General features: G+C 40.8%; 1 protein-coding gene and 1 non-coding gene across 12 annotated transcripts in view; one reads left to right on the top strand and one right to left on the bottom strand.

The window, feature by feature from the left end:
• The window catches only part of BDP1 (BDP1 general transcription factor IIIB subunit), a 113,623-nt gene that overhangs the window by 1,734 nt on the left and 93,449 nt on the right, over window positions 1-18,440 (top strand). For 8 of the 11 annotated variants that reach the window (XR_012092753.1, XR_012092754.1, XR_012092756.1 and 5 more), the window contains exons 2-7: window positions 199-475; window positions 3,808-3,917; window positions 6,038-6,097; window positions 7,285-7,410; window positions 8,532-8,665; window positions 11,608-11,702. Coding sequence is in view for 5 of the 11 variants with exons in the window: in XM_073014702.1 (XP_072870803.1) it covers window positions 199-475; window positions 3,808-3,917; window positions 6,038-6,097; window positions 7,285-7,410; window positions 8,532-8,665; window positions 11,608-11,702 (802 nt within the window). In the remaining 6 variants the exon portion in view is untranslated. Of the gene's footprint in view, window positions 1-198; window positions 476-3,807; window positions 3,918-6,037; window positions 6,098-7,284; window positions 7,411-8,531; window positions 8,666-11,607; window positions 11,703-18,440 lie in introns of those variants that run through there. The other 3 variants (XM_073014704.1, XM_073014703.1, XM_073014706.1) reach the window with 3 other exon arrangements.
• LOC119618390 (U6 spliceosomal RNA) lies at window positions 17,400-17,501 on the bottom strand. Its single transcript, XR_005234701.1, has one exon. It is a non-coding gene; the product is annotated as a U6 spliceosomal RNA (small nuclear RNA).

Genomic DNA, 18,440 nt, shown 5'->3' with positions numbered 1-18,440 from the left:
TAGAATTTACGTATATTTAAAAGATTTACTAAAGAAATTTTTTTGTAACCTGTCATAATTATCATACATCTCAAGTTATTAATTTTTTTTTAATCACGAGATTGCGGTTTTGGATTTTCACCAGACTAAGTTTTAAAACTAGCATGTATAACAGAAGATTTCATGGTGCCCTCTTTTTTTCTTTTTTAATTTCAACAGTTCTGAAAAGACTGGTAGTGACAATGATGTTGAAGAATCCAGTAGATCTTCCCCTACTGCTTCACAGAGAAGAAAGCGAATATCAAGTACTTCTAGTCTGGTTAAGGCTAGTGTCAGTGTTCCTTCAGAATCTCATCCCTTATCTACAGTTAATCAAGAGGCTGCACAGCCAACTGCCACTTCAACAAAAGAGAAACAGCCGTGCTCAGACAGATACCGAATATACAAAGCCCAGAAACTGAGGGAAATGTTAAAAGAAGAATTGAGAAAAGAGAAGGTAAGGGAGGAGAATCAGGATTTTGGTATTGCCTTCTGTTTATGTTAGTAAGGAATCATTGGGAAGAAAAGCATTTGTAGCATTTTGATGGGGGAACAAAACCACATAACATCCCTTAGTCAATAGAACATCCCTTCTTGTTAATGGATTGATTGATACACCATGGACTTAAATTACATTTTTCTTTTTTTTTTTTTTTTTTTTTTTTTTTTTTGAGACGGAGTCTTGCTCTGTCGCCCAGGCTGGAGTGCAGTGGCCGGATCTCAGATCACTGCAAGCTCCGCCTCCCGGGTTCACACCATTCTCCTGCCTCAGCCTCCGGAGTAGCTGGGACTACAGGCGCCCGCCACCTCGCCCGGCTAGTTTTTTGTATTTTTTTAGTAGAGACGGGGTTTCACCGTGTTAGCCAGGATGGTCTCGATCTCCTGACCTCGTGATCCGCCCGTCTCGGCCTCCCAAAGTGCTGGGATTACAGGCTTGAGCCACCGCGCCCGGCCTACATTTTTCACTGATAGTAATTTTTACATTATTTATTTATGTTTTCACTGTTTTTAGTAAAGGCCACAAATAAGTTTCATACACATACACATAGATATACATACACAAACATATTTATAAAATAAACCTTCAGTCAGATTTTTCATATAAAGATATCCAAGTGACAAGCGATGTATTTATTTGAATTAAGGCAAGCATATGCTGGGCTTGGTGGCTCATGCCTGTAATTTCAGCACTTTGGGAGCACTAGGCGGGCAGATCACTTGAGGTCAGGAGTTCAAGACCAACCTGGCAAACATGGCAAAACCCTGTCTCTACTAAAAATACAAAAATTAGCTGGGCCTGGTGGCATGCATCTGTAATCCTAACTACTGGGGAAGCTGAGGCATGAGAATTGCTTGAACCTGGGAAGTGGAAGTTGCAGTGAGCCGAGATTGTGCCTCTGTACTCCAGCCTGGGTGATAGAGTGAAACGGTCTCCAAAAAAAAAAAAAAGACAAATGTAGTTGAGCAGAATGAATTGGTAATGTTTTCTAAATTGACAATATGGAAAATTACAAGTGGGAAAAATTTGTGGTATGCATATAGTAGAGTTCATATTCTTTTTAATCTTGAGGATTGATTTCTTTTCTAGAAGGACAGGTAACAGCAGTAGAGTGTGCTGGCCTTGGAGTTAAATACTTAAGGATTGAACCTCAGCTTCATTTCTTTACTAGCTATGTGACCTTGAGTAATTTAATTACTCTGTTTCCTCATCTGTAAAATAAGACCAATAATAGTTCAGGTTGAGCATCCCTGAAATTGAAAATGCTCCAAAGTCCAAAATGTTTTGAGTGCCAAAGTGATGCTCCAAGGAAATGCTCATTGGAGCATATTGGATTTCAGATTTTCAGGTTAGAGATGCTTAGCCAGTATGTATTCTGCAAATATTCGAAAATGTGAAAAAACCCAAAATGTGTATAATTTCTGGTCTCAAGTATTTCAGATAAGAGATGCTCAACCTCTGTCTATCTCATTGGAGGGTTGTGAAGATTAAATGAGTCAATACATGTAAAACACACTTAAAATGGGCCTGGTATGGTGGCTTATGCCTGTAATCCCAGCACTTTGGGAGGCTATGGTGGGCTGATGACCTGAGGTCAGGAGTTCAAGACCAGCCTGGCCAACATGGTAAAACGCTGTCTCTACTAAAAATACAAAAACTATCTGGTCATGGTGGTGCATGCCTGTAATCTCAGCTACTCAGGAGGCTGAGACAGGAGAATCACTTGAACTCGGGAGGCAGAGGTTGCAGTGAGCCAAGATTGCGCCATTGCACTCCAGCATGAGTGACAGAGCGAGACTCTGTCTCAAAAAAAATCAAACAGAAAAACTGTGTCTTGAAAATAGTAAGTGCCCAACCAGTGTCAGCTCCTGTTATGAATTATAAAATGCCTCTTTTATTTAGTTTTTTTTAAATTAAGGGAAGGCATTTTGCTTGGTGCTTTATGTCTATTATGTTATGTAATTATATCAACTGTGTGAAGTAGATATCACTGTTTTACACAGGAGAAAACAAGCTTTGAATGTCTTCTAAAATGTAAGCCTTATGAGAATTGCTTGAACCTGGGAGGCAGAGGTTGCAGTAAGCCAAAATTGTGCTGCTGCACTCCAACCTGGGTGACAGAGCAAGGCTATGTCTCAAAAAAAAAAAGAGTAAGCCTCTAAAAATGTTTTATGGGTTGGGAATTGGGGGTGGGGGATTAAAAAAAAGTTCTATATTTTACAGAAACTGCTTACTTGCGTATTTAATTTATATTGGGGAATTAAAGATTAAACATTTGCTTCAAGAATTTTACAAAATACACAGAATTTCAGTTCACTACAGGGTAAAAAAAAGCTGTGTAAGCATAAATTCTCAGTGAGCTATTAAGATGTTTAGTTAGAAGGCATCAGTAAGCATTTTATACATTGAGCTTTATTAGTTTTATTCTTTTATTATTTATTTAGTTTTGAGACAAGCACACCCAGGATGGAGTGCGCTAGTATGATTACAGTTCACTGCAACTTCAACCTCCCAGGCTCAAGTGATCCTTCCACCTCAGCCTCCCAAGTAGCTGTGGCTATAGGCATATGCCACTACATCCAGCTAATTTTTTTGTATTTTTTTTGTAGAGATAGGGTCTCATTATGTTGCCCAGGCTGGTAACTCCTGAGCTCAAGTGATCCTCCTGCCTCAGCCTCCCAAAGTGCTGGGATTATAGGCATAAGCCACTGTGCCTGGCCACATTGAGCTTTTATCTAGTCCTAGTCACTTTAGTTGTTAAAATCTAAATGCTGCCTGGGTGTGTGGTTCACTCCTGTAATCCCAGTGCTTTAGGAGGCTGAGGCAGGAGGATCCCTTGAGCCCAGGAATTTGAGACCAGCCTTGGCAACGGAGGGAGACTCCGTCTCTACCAAAAACAAAACAAAACAAAACAAAACAAAAAAACCCCCACAAAATTAGCCAGGTGTTGTGGCAAGCATCTGTAGTCCCAGCTACTTGGGAGGCTGAGGTGGGACGACTGCTTGAGCTCAGGAGTTCAAGGCTACAGTGAGCTATGATTGCATCACTGCACTCTAGCCTGGACAACACAGCAAGACCCCATCTCAAAAGTAGGTAAATAAAAACTAAAAACTATTAAGGGTAATGTGCTACAACTTTTTAATATTCCATCTACAAAATTACATAACTGGGGTGAGAATAATATTAGAGCACTTATAGTGAATGCAACAGTGGACTGTATATTTGCATATAGTACGTCTGAAATTCTTTAATATTTATAAAAGTGGATCTGTGTGTGTTTATGTATACAGAAACAATGGAAAAACAAATATGCTATAAATGAAAGTCAGAGGCCACCAGATCGTTCAAAAATGACTATGAGAGACTTCATATATTATCTACCAGATAACAATCCAATGACGTAAGTAAAATTTATTTCTGCTTTATTATCTCTTTTTTTAAATTTTTTTGAGGTAGAGTCTTGCTCCGTCACCCAGGCTGGAGTGCAGTGGTACAATCTTGGCTCACTGCATCCTCTGCCTCACAGGTTCAAGTGATTCTGCTGCCTCAGATTCCCGAGTAGCTGGGATTACAGATGCTCACCATCACATCTGGCTAATTTTTATATTTTTAGTAGAGACTGGGTTTCGCCATGTTGGCTTGCCTGGTTTCAAACTCCTTACCTCGGGTGGTCCACCCACTTTGGCCTCCCAAAGTGCTGAGATTACAGGCGTGAGCCACCATGTCTGGCCTTCTGTTTTATTTTCTTTGGGTATGTAGTTATATAAATATCACTTTTATAGTACAGTTTTTTGTTTTCCAAAAGCATGTTGACAAAATTTGGAACACATATGTCCTTTTAAATATAATTTCATAACCAAAATCTGCTGTATTTCAACAGCTGGGGATGTTTAATTATGCCCTTTATTTCTGAGATTAAAAATAAATTTCCTCGCTGGGCGCAGTGGCTCATGCCTGTAATCCCAGCACTTTAGGAGACCAAGGCAGGTGGGCCGCTTGAGTCCTGGAGTTTGAGACCAGCCGGGGCAACATGGTGAAACCTTATCTCTGCAAAAAATACAAAAATTAGCCAGGCATGGTGGCATGTGCCTGTAGTTCCAGCTGTTTGGGAGGCTGAGGCAGGAGGACTGCTTGAGCCCTGGCATTTGAGGCTACAGTGAACAATGTTCATGTCACTGCATTCTGGGTGCAGTCTGGGTGATAGAGTGAGATCCTGTTTAAAAAAAAATTCTTTTTCTTTGTTATATAAATTACCAAGGCATAGTAAAACCAACTAAGCCACTTTTCTGTAGTCAAGATTGCAATTTTGGCCGGGTGAGGTGGCTCACCCCTGTAATCACAGCATTTTGGGAGGCCAAGGCGAGAGGATCACTTGAGCCCAGGAGTTTGAGACCAGCCTGGACAACATAGTGAGACCCCATCTGTACAAAAAATACAAAAATTAGCTGGGCATTGTGGCACATAGGAGGAGGCTGAGGTGGGAGGATCACTTGAACCTGGGAGTTCAAGGTGGCAGTGAGCCAAGATTGCACTACTGCACTCCAGCCTGGGAGACAGCGAGACTCTGTCTCATTTAAAAAAAAAAAAAAAGTTTGAAAGGATTGCAGTTTCTATTTTTAACATACTATAAACTGATCTAAAGGAGTGATCGAAGTTTTATGCCCTGGCTTCTAATAAAGACAGTAATAGTGTGATTAATAAATCCTCCAAGAACAAAGTTTCTTTATTAAAGTTAGCCTGGGGTTTCTGAGGCAGAAGGTTTATAATCTCATTGTTGTATTGTTGATGGTTTGGCAGGTAGAGGTAGGAGTAGGGACAGTTGCTTAGCATAGTCCTTTTTCAGATTCACCAGGTCTTTGGCCCTGTTGAAGAAAGGGCCAGAAACCTAGGTTTTGAGTTGTTTAACATCTAGGAGTTGAAGACAAGTCACCTAAGTGGCTTCATGCCTTGGGATTGGGAGCCTCCTTTCACTGGGGAGTTAGAGGATAAGAACATTCTCTGCTGGGCGTGGTGGCTCATGTCTGTAATCCCAGTGTTTTGGAAAGCTAAGGTGGGAGGATGGCATGATTCCTGGAGTTTGAGACCAGCCTGGGCGATATGGTGAAACCTTGTCTCTACAAAAAATTAAAAGACAAAAATTAGCCCTGTGTGGTGGCACGCACTTATAGTCCCAGCTACTTGGGAGGCTGAGGTGGGAGGATTGCTTGCGCTCAAGAAGTAGAGGTTCGGTGGAGCTGAGATCACACCACTGCACTTCAGCCTGAGTGACACAGCAAGACCCTATTGTTGTATTAAAAAAAAAAAAAAAGAGTATTCTCTACTTAGGACCTAACAAATTGTTTGTACGTGATGACAAGCTTTTGACTGAAAAATCGGTTGTTGGATTGCACCGTCATTAACAAAATGCTATGGCATATCTTTAAAAATTAGAAGTTAGAATAATTTTCTTCTGCCTACAGATAGAATTGAGAGGATATAGATTAATAATTTATTAAAGGTATTGTTATTTATGTTCAATAGTTCTTCACTGGAACAAGAAAAGAAAACTGAAAAGTCATCGACTCCAGTCCAGACAAGAGAGTAAGTATTTTATTTTATTTTTGAATATATTCTGTTGTTACATTTTTTAAATGAGATCAAATGGTGCTTCCTGTTATAGTCGAATTACATTTGACTGGGGTCGGGCACAGTGGCTCACTCCTGTAATCTCAGCACTTTGTGGAACCAAGATGGGAGGATTGCCCAAAGCCAGGGGTTGAGACCAGCCTGGGCATCATAGTGACATTTTATCTCTACAAAAAATGTAAAAATAAGCTGTGCATGGTGGTGTGTACATGTAGTCCTAGTTATTCAGGAGGCTGAGGTGGGAGGATCACTCGAGCCCACACGTTCAAGGCTGTAGTGAGCTATGATCATGCCACTGCATTCCAGCCTGGGTGACAGAGCAAGACTTGGTCTCTTAAAAAAAAAAATTACATTTGGTTAGACTTTTGTTTTGGTAATTTTAAAATTTTAATTTAATTTTTGAGACAGGGTATTGCTGTGTCACCCAGGCTGGAGTGCAGTGATGTGAACACAGCTCACTGCAGTCTTGACCTCCTGGGCTCAAGTGATCCTCCTGCTTCAGCCTCCTGAGTAGCCGGGAGTACAGGTGTGTGCCACCATGCCTGGCTAAATTTTTTTTTTTTTTTGAGATGGAGTCTCACTCTGTCGCCAGGCTTGAGTGCAGTGGCGCGATCTCGGTTCACTGCAGCCTCTGCCTCCTGGGTTCAAGTGATTCTGCTGCCTCAGCCTCCCGAGCAGCTGGGACTACAGGTGTGTGCCACCATGCCCAGCTAATTTTTGTATTTTTAGTAGAGATGGGGTTTCACCATGTTGATCAGGATGGTCTCCATCTCTTGACCTCGTGATCCACCTGCCTTGGCCTCCCAAAGTGCTGGGATTACAGGCATGAGCCACCACGTCTGGCCCAAGAAGTCTTTACTCTCTTTTAAAATGAAGAGAAACAAGCAGGATATGGTGGTTCAGGCTTGTAATCCTAGCACTTTTGGAGGCCAAGGCAGGAAGATCACTTGAGGCCAGGAGTTGAGATAAAACTTGAGAAAATCCTAATTGTGTCTTTAACAACACATACTGTTTTCATTTGGATTATAGGAAAAGTTGGAAATAGCTAGAAGGTTGAGTTTGTAATCATTTATTTTAAGTTTTATACTATTCAGGGACTACTTTTATGCCTTTGTGAATTAACTTATCTTTATATCTGGTAGGCAAGAAGGTAAGAGTACTGCTAATGCTGAAGATAATGAAATGGAAGAAGAGACAGATGATGGGCCATTACTGGTTCCTCGAGTAAAAGTGGCAGAAGATGGGTCTATTATTTTGGATGAAGAAAGGTATTTAAAAAAGAGAGAAAGTGAGATTGTAGTTATATGAGAACAAACATGCTTTGTCTAGTGAAAGAGGTCCTCTTTCTATGTCGGCCTTTGTCACTTAGACCTTGACATTTATATTTGCATAATGAATATTGTAAATGGAAAAGTGGGTTAGATTAATTTATAAATTTTAATAACTCTGTTTTGTATGAGATGCTGCCCTATCTCCTATTAACCTAACACCATTGTTTTATCATCTTTACTGGTCATTGAATCAGGCTGTTGAACTAATCATATGCTGTCTTCCACTGAGGATAAATTTCTAAGATTGACACAGTCTTGAAGTCAATATTCAGGTTCTCATATTTTTAACATATCCTGATGTGTGGTGATAACTGATGGATATACAGTGAAATGTAGGTTTAACATATTTTATGATTTTTGTTACGGTGTGGTATAATTCATCTTCTGGTTTAATTTCTGTTATAACATTAAATTTCTCACATTGAGCATCGTGGAATTTAGTTGTTTTAAGGGTATTTTTTTTTTAAAGATGATAAATTAGTAAGTAAATAAATAGAGCAATGGAAGATCTTTGAATGTTTAGCTAGTGAAAAATAATTTTACAGCGTTTACATTCTATAATTAAACATAAATGTAATACTGCTAATAATAGTTGTTTTTGTGTGCTGTTTTCCATTAGTTTGTAATGATGATTTTACTAGTCATTTAATAGTTGGAGCATGTTTAACTGCTTTGTCTGCAGGAATGTAAAATATAAAGTGCTTATGTTTTTCAAAATTTCCATTGATTCCAGCACCGTAATACATATTGAATATCAAAGACATGTAGAAATCAATAATACAAATACCTTTTTATAATACGTAGCCCAAAGATATTTTTTAAATATATTGCTGTTATGGAGTTTGAAAATGAGTTGACACTTCTTTCTACTCTCTTGAAATCACATTTTAGGTAAAACTTAGCAGATGCTTGGAAAATACCCATATTTCACATAAATATTATTATACTTTTGATATGATTGCCATGCTAAACCTCAAAATATAACTATTTACATCTCATTTTTACTATTTGTTTCCTTGTTTTTAGTATAGCTCTATTTAAAAATGTATTTATTTCAGTTTAACTGTAGAAGTTTTAAGAACGAAAGGCCCTTGTGTTGTTGAAGAAAATGACCCTATATTTGAGCGCGGTTCTACAACTACATACTCCAGCTTTAGGAAAAATTATTACTCTAAGCCATGGTCAAACAAAGGTAACTAATTTTCATTTAAAAATGTGTAAGTTCTTTATTTGAAATGAAGTGACTGTTTCGGAATTAAATCAGTTCTCCCCTAAGTAAATAAAATGCAGACTGCCATTTTATTCTAGCTAATTTTATTATTGACACCTCTGTCTTATGCCCTCCATGGAATGGTATCTCTGACTTTATCTTACAAATCTTTAAAAAAATTTTATTTTTTTATTGCAGCTGGGTCTCAGCCAGGTGCAGTGGCTTACACCTGTAATTCCTGCACTTTGGGAGGTGGAGGCAGGAGGATCACTTGAGGTCAGGAGTTTGAGACCAACTTGGACAACAAAGCAAGACCTCATCTCTACAAAAAAATTAAAAAATTAGAAAGTAGAGATAGGGTCTTGATGATTGTGGAGGCTGGAGTGCAGTGAAACGATCATAGCTAACTGCAGCCTGGAACTCCTGGGCTCATGTGATCTTCCTGCCTCAGCCTTCCAGAGCAGCTGGCACTACAGGCATGTGCCACCATACCCAGCTAATTTTTTGGAATTTTTTTTTTTTTTTTTTTTGAGATGGAGTTACCCTCTTTTTGCCCAGGCTGGAGTGCAATGGTGCAATCTCGACTCACTGCAACCTCTGCCTCCTGGGTTCAAGTGATTCTCCTGCCTCAGCTTCCCAAATAGCTGGGATTACAGGCACCTGCCACCAACCCCAGCTAATTTTTGTACTTTTAGTAGAGATGGGGTTTTACCATGCTGGTCAGGCTGGTCTCAAACTCCTGATCTCAGGTGATCTGCCCGCCTTGGCCTCCCAAAGTGCTGGGATTACAGGCAGGAGCCACCACACCTGACCTGTTTCTTGGATTTTTTGAAGAAATGAGGTCTCAATATGTTGCCCAGTCTGGTCTCCAATGCCTGGGCTCAAGCGATCCTCGTGCCTTTGCCTCCCAAAGTGTTGAGATTACAGATGTGAGCCATTGTGCCCTGCCCAGAATCTGTTCTTTTTTCTTTTTTTTGTTAAGTTTCTTTTAGTCACTGTTCTGCTTAAAGAAATATTTTTTAAGAGTTAACGTTATAGTCATTTTGGCTGGAATGTTCCTCTCTGTCAAATCTCTGTACAACAAATACCATTTAAGTCAAAATTAACAATACAATATTTCCTTTTTTTTGTTTTTTGAGATGGAGTTTTGCTTTTGTCGCCCAGGCTGGAGTGCAGTGGCGCGATCTCGGCTCACTGCAACCTCTGCCTCCTGGGTTCAAGCGATTCTTCTGCCTCAGCCTCTTGAGCAGCTGGGATTACAGGTGCCTGCCACCATGCCCAGCCCATTTTTGTGTTTTTGGTAGAGATGGGGTTTCACCATGTTGGCCAGGCTGGTCTTGAACTCCTGACCTCAGGTGATCCGCCTGCCTCAGCCTCCCAAAGTGCTGGGATTACAGGTGTAAGCCACTGTGCCTGGCCAACAAGACAATATTTCTAATGTGAATAATGTTCTACCTCAGATAATACTGTATAATAAAGTTTCTATAGATAAATATTATGCTGTTAAAAATCTGTTGCATGTTGGCACTTACTATTTTTATTTTAAAAACAGTAGTTTTGGGGAAAAATTCAAACAGCAGAATATAGAGTAAAAAGATTCTATACTTCCCATCTTTCACTTCCCTGTTCCTATTCTCCTGAGGTGTAACTTCTGTTAATGGTTTCTTTTTTTGAGACAGAGTCTCATTCTGTCACCCAGGCTGGAGTGCAGTGCTGCGATCTTGGCTCACTGCAACCTCCACCTCCCAGGTTCAAGTGATTCTCCTTCCTCAGCCTCCCGAGTAGCTAGGATTACAGGCATGTGTCACCATGCCCAGCTAATTTCTGTGTTTTTAGTAGAGACGGGATTTCACCATGTTGGCCAGGATGGTCTGGAACTCCTGACCTCAACTGATCTGCCCGTCTTGGCCTCCCAAAGTGCTGGTATTTACAAGCATGAGCCACCATGCCTGGCCTCTTTTGTATTTTTCTAGCTACTTTCTTTATATACTGCTTAGCACATCTTAGTTGCTTACGTAGTGTAACCCTATCCTGACTATGACTCGTAGTTTTCTTCAGAGCACTTCGAATAAAATCAGCTAGGCAGAATGAATGTCTTAAAAAAAAAAAATCCAGCTGCTTTTGTATGATTTCTTTTTCTTTTTTTTTTTTTTTTGAGTTGGAGTCTTGCTCTTTTCGCCCAGGCTGGAGTGCAGTGGTGCCATCTCAGCTCACTGTAACCTCCACCTCCCAGGTTCAAGCTATTCTTCTGCCTCAGCCTCCCCAGTAGCTGGGATTACAGGTGCATGCCACCATGCCCGTCTCATTTTTTTTTAATTTTTGGCAGAGACGGGGTTTCACCATGTTGGCCTGGCTGGTCTTGAACTCTTTTTTTTTTTTTTTTTTTTTGAGATGGAGTTTCACTTTCGTTGCCCAGATTGGGGTGCAATGGCGCGATCTTGGCTCACCGCGATCTCCGCCTCCTGGGTTCAAGCGATTCTCCTGCTTCAGCCTCCCATGTAGCTGGGATTACAGTCATGTGCCACCATGCCCGGCTAATTTTGTATTTTTAGTAGAGATGGGGTTTCTCTATGTTGGTCAGGCTGGTCTCAAACTCCTGACCTCAGGTGACCCACCCGCCTCAGCCTCCCAAAGTGCTGCGATTACAGGCATGAGCCACTGCAACCGGCCCTGATCTCCAACTCTTGTCCTCAAATGATCTGCCCGCCTTGGCCTCCCAGAGTTCTGGGATTGCAGGTGTGAGCCACCATGCCCAGCCTATGATTTCTTATACTGAAAAGTTTTTATTTATAATAAGGTGTTTTTAGGTATTCCATGGGGATCTTTCTAGTAAAATTAAGTACTGTCAAATTTTGTAAGATTTCTTTTCTCTGAAATATTGATAGGATTAATTTTCAGTCATTCTAAATCTTTTATTTTCACAGAAACAGATATGTTTTTTTTAGCCATCAGCATGGTAGGAACTGACTTTTCTATGATCGGACAACTTTTTCCTCACAGAGCAAGGATAGAAATTAAGGTAAAGTAAACCCATCACATTTGTTGATTGGAAAGAGACCAAACATTACAAATGTTAGTAGTATTATTTGTTTACCTTTGGTTTAAATCTCAGTTCATCTTTTTTTTTTTCCATTGAGACAGAGTTTCACTTTGTTGCTCAGGAGTGCGATGGCACGATCTCAGCTCACTGCAACCTCTGCCTCCGGGTTCAAGCAATTCTCGTGCCTCAGCGTGTCACGTAGCTGGTATTACAGGCGCTTGCCACTACGCCTGGTTGATTTGTTTTGTGTTTTAGTAGAGATGGGGTTTCACCATGTTGCCCAGACTGCTCTCGAACTCCTGAGCTCAGGTAATCCCCCCATCTTGGCCTCCCAAAGTGCTAGGATTACAGGCGAGAGCCTCTGCTCCCAGCCCATCTTTTTTTTTTTTTTTTTTTTTTAACTATTAGGATTTTTTTTTTTTTTTTTTGAGACGGAGTCTCGCTCTGTCGCCCAGGCTGGAGTGTGGTGGCTGGATATCGGCTCTGCAAGCTCCACCTCCCGGGTTCACGCCATTCTCCTGCCTCAGCCTCTGGAGTAGCTGGGACTACAGGCGCCCGCCACCTCGCCCGGCTAGTTTTTTTTGTATTTTTTAGTAGAGACGGGGTTTCACCGTGTTAGCCAGGATGGTCTCGATCTCCTGACCTGGTGATCCACCCGTCTCGGCCTCCCAAAGTGCTGGGATTACAGGCTTGAGCCACCGCGCCCGGCCCTATGATGTTTTTGTTACATTTATCCCTCTTTATTGATTGAAAAGTAGTATTTATGAATTCTTATTTTTGTACAGTCTTCTTTATGTTAGTTTCATATTTTCTTATTTATATCTAATTCATTTCTAAAATGAATTTGAGGCAGTACCAATAAAAACGCACTGCAACTAAGATATAGAAGAGTTACATAATGAAAAGAGAAGATAAATGTACCAGAGAACCTTGGTTAAGGGTAGCTTTTTTTTTTTGAGATGGAGTCTCACTCTGTTGCCCAGGCTGGAGTGCAGTGGTGTGATCTTGGCTCACTGCAACCTCTGCCTCCTAAATTCAAGTGATTCTCCTACCTCAGCCTCCCTAGTAGCTGGGATTACAGGCGCACACTGCCATGCCCAGCTAATTTTTGTATTTTTCGTAGAGGGAGTTTCACCATGTTGGTCAGCCTGGTCTCGAACTCTTGACCTCTGGTGATTCACCTACCTCAGCCTCCCACCAAGTGCTGGAATTATAGGCGTGAGCCATTATGCCTGGCCAAGGGTAGCTTTTTGAACACAAAATGTATTTCAGAATTTCCTAGGAAAGCTTAAAGAGAAGAAATCTTGAGTTTACACAGTTCTCATTTTCTGATCCACTGCTTTCCTAGGCACCCTTAACTCTGGGACAACCAGTGGCACTAATAACAACAGTGATGTCAGTTACAGCTATTATATGCCCCAGAGGATGAGCTGTCTCTGTTTTTTAGTTTCTTTGCTTGAGAAACTTATATAAGTTTTCTGGGTTTAAGGGCATTTGAGTGTCATCACACTATGTTGCCATAATGCATTCTCAATTGATAGTGAGATCTTTACCCAACCATGGGCTTTTTCCTTTGTTTCTCATCCATGTCATGTTCATTACATTAATAAAAGGAACCATAAGGATGGTATGTTTTTTCCTCTAGAACTAAATTAGGCATGGATTGTCTGGGGACATTACATAAGCGGCATTGTACAGTGTAATGAAATAGTCTTGTATTTCTGCAAGAGATGAAGAACTGTTTATATTCTTTATGTTCATTTTCTGATGTTGATCTTTGATAAAAGAACAAAATGTTAAAATTCTGTGAAGGCTAGAAATTGTCTACAATTGGAGCTCTCTGCTGCTCTGAGTAATTAATTATAAATTTGTCACTGGGCTATTTGTTTCAAAAATCATGTAGATTCTTTTCCTAAAAGGTTACTACGGCTCTAGCAGGTCGTTGGGTAAAGTGTAGAAAAGTGAGAGTAGGCCAGACATGGTGGCTCACACCTGTAATCCTAGCACTTTGGGAGGCCGAGGCAGGTGGATCACCTGAGGTCAGGAGTCCAAGACCAGCCAGGCCAACATGATGAAATCCCATCTCTACTGAAAATACAAAAATTAGCCCGACATGGTGGCGCATACCTGTGATTCCAGCTACTCAGGAGGCTGAGGAAGGAGAATCGCCTGAACCCTGGAGGTGGAGGTTGCCGTGAGCCGAGATTGTGCCACTGCACTCCAGTCTGCGCAATAGGAGTAAGACTCCATCTCAAAAATGAGAATAGACTGTATTTGAAGCTACTGAATTACATTACATTGATTTTCAAATATTGGACTAATGTTATATTCCTGTATAAGCTCCATTTGGTCGTAGTGTATTTTTCTGTGTTGCTCTATTTTGCTCCATTTTCTTGAGAATATTTTTGCCACTTTGTTCATTAGGGATACTGATTTGTAATTTTCCTTTACAAAGTCTGTCCTATTTTGATATGAGGCTTATACTGGTCACAGAAATTGAGCTGGAAAGTGCTCCCTCTTCTATTTTCTGAAGTAATTTGTTGAAGATTAGTATTATTTTGTCTTTAACATTTGATAGAATTTATCTGTGAAACTATTTGATTCTGTAGTTTTCTTTGGAGGAAGGGTTTATTTTATAAATTTACTCTTTCATTGATAATTTGTATTTTTTCTCTCTCTCTCTTTTTGGAGACAGGGTCTCACTCTCACCCAGGCTGGGGTGCAGTGGCGCTATTGTGGCTCACTACAGCCTCAACCTCCTGGGCTTGAGTGGTCCTCCCACCTCAGCCTCCTGAGTAGCTGGGACTACAGGCGTGTGCCACAATGCCCAGCTAATTTTTTGTATTTTTTGGAGAGACTGGGTTTTGCCATGTTGCTCAGGCTGGTTTGGAACTCCTGGGCTCAAGTGATCTGCCTGCTTTGGCCTCCCAAAGTTCTGGAATGACAGGTGTGAGCCACTTCTCTCAGCCTCCTTAATGAACCAACTTTTCTTTTTTTTTTGAGATGGAGTCTCGCTCTGTCGCCCAGGCTGGAGTGCAGTGACCGGATCTCAGCTCACTGCAAGCTCCGCCTCCCGGGTTTATGCCATTCTCCTGCCTCAGCCTCCCGAGTAGCTGGGACTACAGGCGCCCGCCACCTCGCCTGGCTAGTTTTTTTGTATTTTTTTGTAGAGACGGGGTTTCACCGTGTTAGCCAGAATGGTCTCGATCTCCTGACCTGGTGATCCACCTGTCGCGGCCTCCCAAAGTGCTGGGATTACAGGCTTGAGCCACAGCGCCCGGCCTGAACCAACTTTTCTTAATGTCAGTTTTAAGTTTCCAGTTGTTTGTGTGTTGTTATTGATTTTTTTTTTACTGTTTAGCACTTCCATTTACTTTTTGTAAATTTACTGTTCAGCACTTCCATTTACTTGTTTTTCTAGCTTCTTAAGATGAACACTTAAAGCATTGATTTTAAAGCCTTCTTTTCTAAAGTAGACATTTACAGCTGTACATTTCCTTTTTTTTTTTTTTTTTTTTGTGAGATGGAGCCTCGCTCTGTCACCCAGGCTGGAGTGCAGTGGCGGATCTCAGCTCACTGTAATCTCTGCCTCCTAGGTTCATGCCATTCTCCTGCCTCAGCCTCCCAAGTAGCTGGAACTACAGGCGCCCGCCACCACGCCCGGCTAATTTTTTTGTACTTTTAGTAGAGATGGAGTTTCACTGTGTTAGCCAGGATGGTCTCCATCTCCTGACCTCATGATATGCTGACCTCGGCCTCCCAAAGTGCTGGGATTACAGTCATGAGCCACCGTGCCCAGCCTGTACATTTCCTTTTAAGCATCACTAGAGCTGTGTCCCACAAATTTTGATTTTTTTTCTTTTTTTTTTTTTTTTTGAGACAGTTTTGCTCTGTTGCCCAGGCTGGAGTGCAATGGCATGATCCTGGCTGACTGCAAACTCCACCTCCCAGGCTCAAGCAATCCTCCTGCCTTAGCCTCCCAAGAAGTTGGGACTGTAGGTGTGCACCACTATGCTCAGCTAACTTTTGCATTTTTTTGTACAGATGAGTTTTTACCAGGTTGCTCAGGCGAGTCTCTGACTTCTGAGTTTGGCCAGGCATGGTGACTCATGCCTGTAATCCCAGCACTTTGGGAGGCTGAGGTGAGTGGGTCACTTGAGGTCAGGAGTCCAAGACCAGCCTGGCCAACATGATGAAACCCCGCTTCTACTAAAATATAAAAATTAGTCAGGTGTGGTGGCAAGCTCTTGTAGTCCTAGCTACTCGGGAGGCTGAGGCAAGAGAATTGCTTGAACCCGGGAGGGAGAGGTTGCAGTGAGCCGAAACTGCATTACTGCACTCCAGCATAGGTGACAGAGCAAGACTCTGTCTCAAAAAAAAACAAAAAACAAAAAACAAAAAACTCCTGAGCTCAAGGCAGATCCTCCTGCCTCGGACTCCCGAAGTGCTGGTATTGTAGGCATGAGCCACTGTGCCTGGCCCGATGTTGTTACTATTCAGTTAAAAATATTTTCTAGTTTCCCCTTTGATTTCTTCCTTTACTTTTCAGTTATTTAAAAGTTGGTTGCTTAATTTCTAAGCATCTGGGACATACGTTTTTTTTTTTTATTTTTTGAGACAGAGCCTGGCTCTGTTTCCCAGACTGGAGTGCCATGGTGCGACCTTGACTCACTGCAACCTTTGCCTCCTTGCCACAAACCATCCTCCCACCTTATCCTCCTAAGTAGCTGGGACTATAGGTGTGTGCCACCAAGTCCAGCTAATTTTTTTTTTTTTTTTTGTAGAGATGAGGTTTTGCTATGTTGCACAGGCTGGTCTTGAACTTCTGGGCTCAAGTGATCTGCCTGCCTTGGCTTCCCAGAGTGCTGAGATTACAGGCATGAGCCACTGTGCTGGGCCTAAATATCTTTTTGTTTCGTAACCTAATTTTATTTTGTATGTTGATATAATTTGTAATTTAATATTTTTAAAATATATTGATTTATTTTAAAATTTAGCATGTTAAAAAATGAAATTTAGCATATTTCCATCTTGGTTTGTGTTTCTGGTGTACTTGAAGTTAATGTGTATTCTGCATTTGTTGGGTGTGGTGGTATCTAGTTCTGTCAGTTACTAAGAGAGGAATTAAAATCTCCAACCATGACTATGGATGTATTTCTGTTTAGATCTATCAGTTTTTACTTTGTGTATGTTAAAGTTGGTTTGTTGGATGTTGACATTTAGCATGCTGATGAATTTATTCTTTTACCATTAGGAAATGTTTATTTTTGTTTATTTAGAGACTGGGGTCTCACTATGTTGCCCAGACTGGAGTACAGTGGCTATTTATAGGGATGATTGCAGCCTCAATCTCTTGGGCTCAAAAGATCCTCCTGCTTCAGCCTCCTGAATAGCTGGCACTACAAATGTGTGTCACAGTGCCGGGCTCCTGCATGGTTGTATTTTTTTAAATTATTGTTACAGAGATGGAGTCTCACTTTGTTGCTCAGGTTGATCTCAAACTCCTGGGCTCAAGCAGTCCTCTCACCTCGGGTTCCCAAAGTGTTGGGATTACAGGTGGGAGCCATCCTGACTGGTCCATGATTTTTAAAAATTATTTCTTTAACCTGTGTCTTCACATTGTAAGTACACATTTTATAGACTACATAGTTGGGTCATGCAGGTTTTTTGTTTTGTTTTGTTTTGTTTTGTTTATTTGTTTGTTTTAACCTTGTCAAGGGGCCAGGCTAATCTTGTCTGTATTGTTCCAATTTTAGTATATGTCCTACTGAATGGAGCATAGGTCATACTTTTTTATCTAGTCTGAAATCCTCTGCCCTTTTTTTTTCCCGGGAAGAACTATGTAAATTTTCTAGTAAACATTCTTAGAAAAACATTACTTTACTGTATATCTCACTGGTTTATAAGAAATAACATCAGCCTTAGAAAAACTAGGAAAAAAGATACAGATAATTAAACTTACATGAAAATGGAAAATTATAACAAAAGACTGAGCTTTATACATTTAGTTAAATTAATGAGATTATAATTTAAAAACTACATCTGAAAACAAACTTCATTTAATCAACAACAGTGTTTTATGACTCAGATATACTGAATTTTTTTTAAAAGAAGGAAACCCACTTTGAAACCAGGTTTATTTTAAAAATAGACCTGGGTCAGATGCAGTGGCTCACGACTGTAATCCCAGCCCTTTGGGAGGGTGAGGTGGGTGGATCACTTGAGGTTGGAAGTTTGAGACCAGCCTGGCCAACATGATAAAACCCCGTCTCTACTAAAAATACGAAAATTAGCTGGGCGTGATGGCTTGTGCCTGTAATCCCAGCTTTTTGAGAGGCTGAGGCATGAGAATCAGTTGAACGTGGGAGGCGGAGGTTGCAGTGAACTGAGATAGTGTCACTACACTGTAGCCTGGGCAATAGAGCGACACCCTGTCTCAAAAAAAAAAAAAAAAAAAAAGGCCTGTATTCAGCTTAGATTTTTCCTCCTAGGCTCTGATCATATTTATTTTATTTTGATTTGGGAAGAAAATACTATTTCTGATGGTACAAAAGGCAAAATTTAAAAGTTTTGTGTTTGTGTTTTTTTTAATCCCAGTATGGAATTTTTTCCTTTTCTTTTTTCTCTTCTCTTCTCTTTCTTTCCTTTCTTTTTGGAAGTGTTGCTCTTTTTCTCAGCCTAGAGTGCAGTTGCGTGATCTTGTCTCACTGCAACCTC

Source organism: Chlorocebus sabaeus, chromosome 4, assembly GCF_047675955.1.
Source record: "Chlorocebus sabaeus isolate Y175 chromosome 4, mChlSab1.0.hap1, whole genome shotgun sequence".
Lineage (NCBI taxonomy): Eukaryota > Metazoa > Chordata > Mammalia > Primates > Cercopithecidae > Chlorocebus > Chlorocebus sabaeus.
Note: the sequence above shows the minus strand (reverse complement) of the source record. Positions and strands in the feature narration are given on the sequence as shown.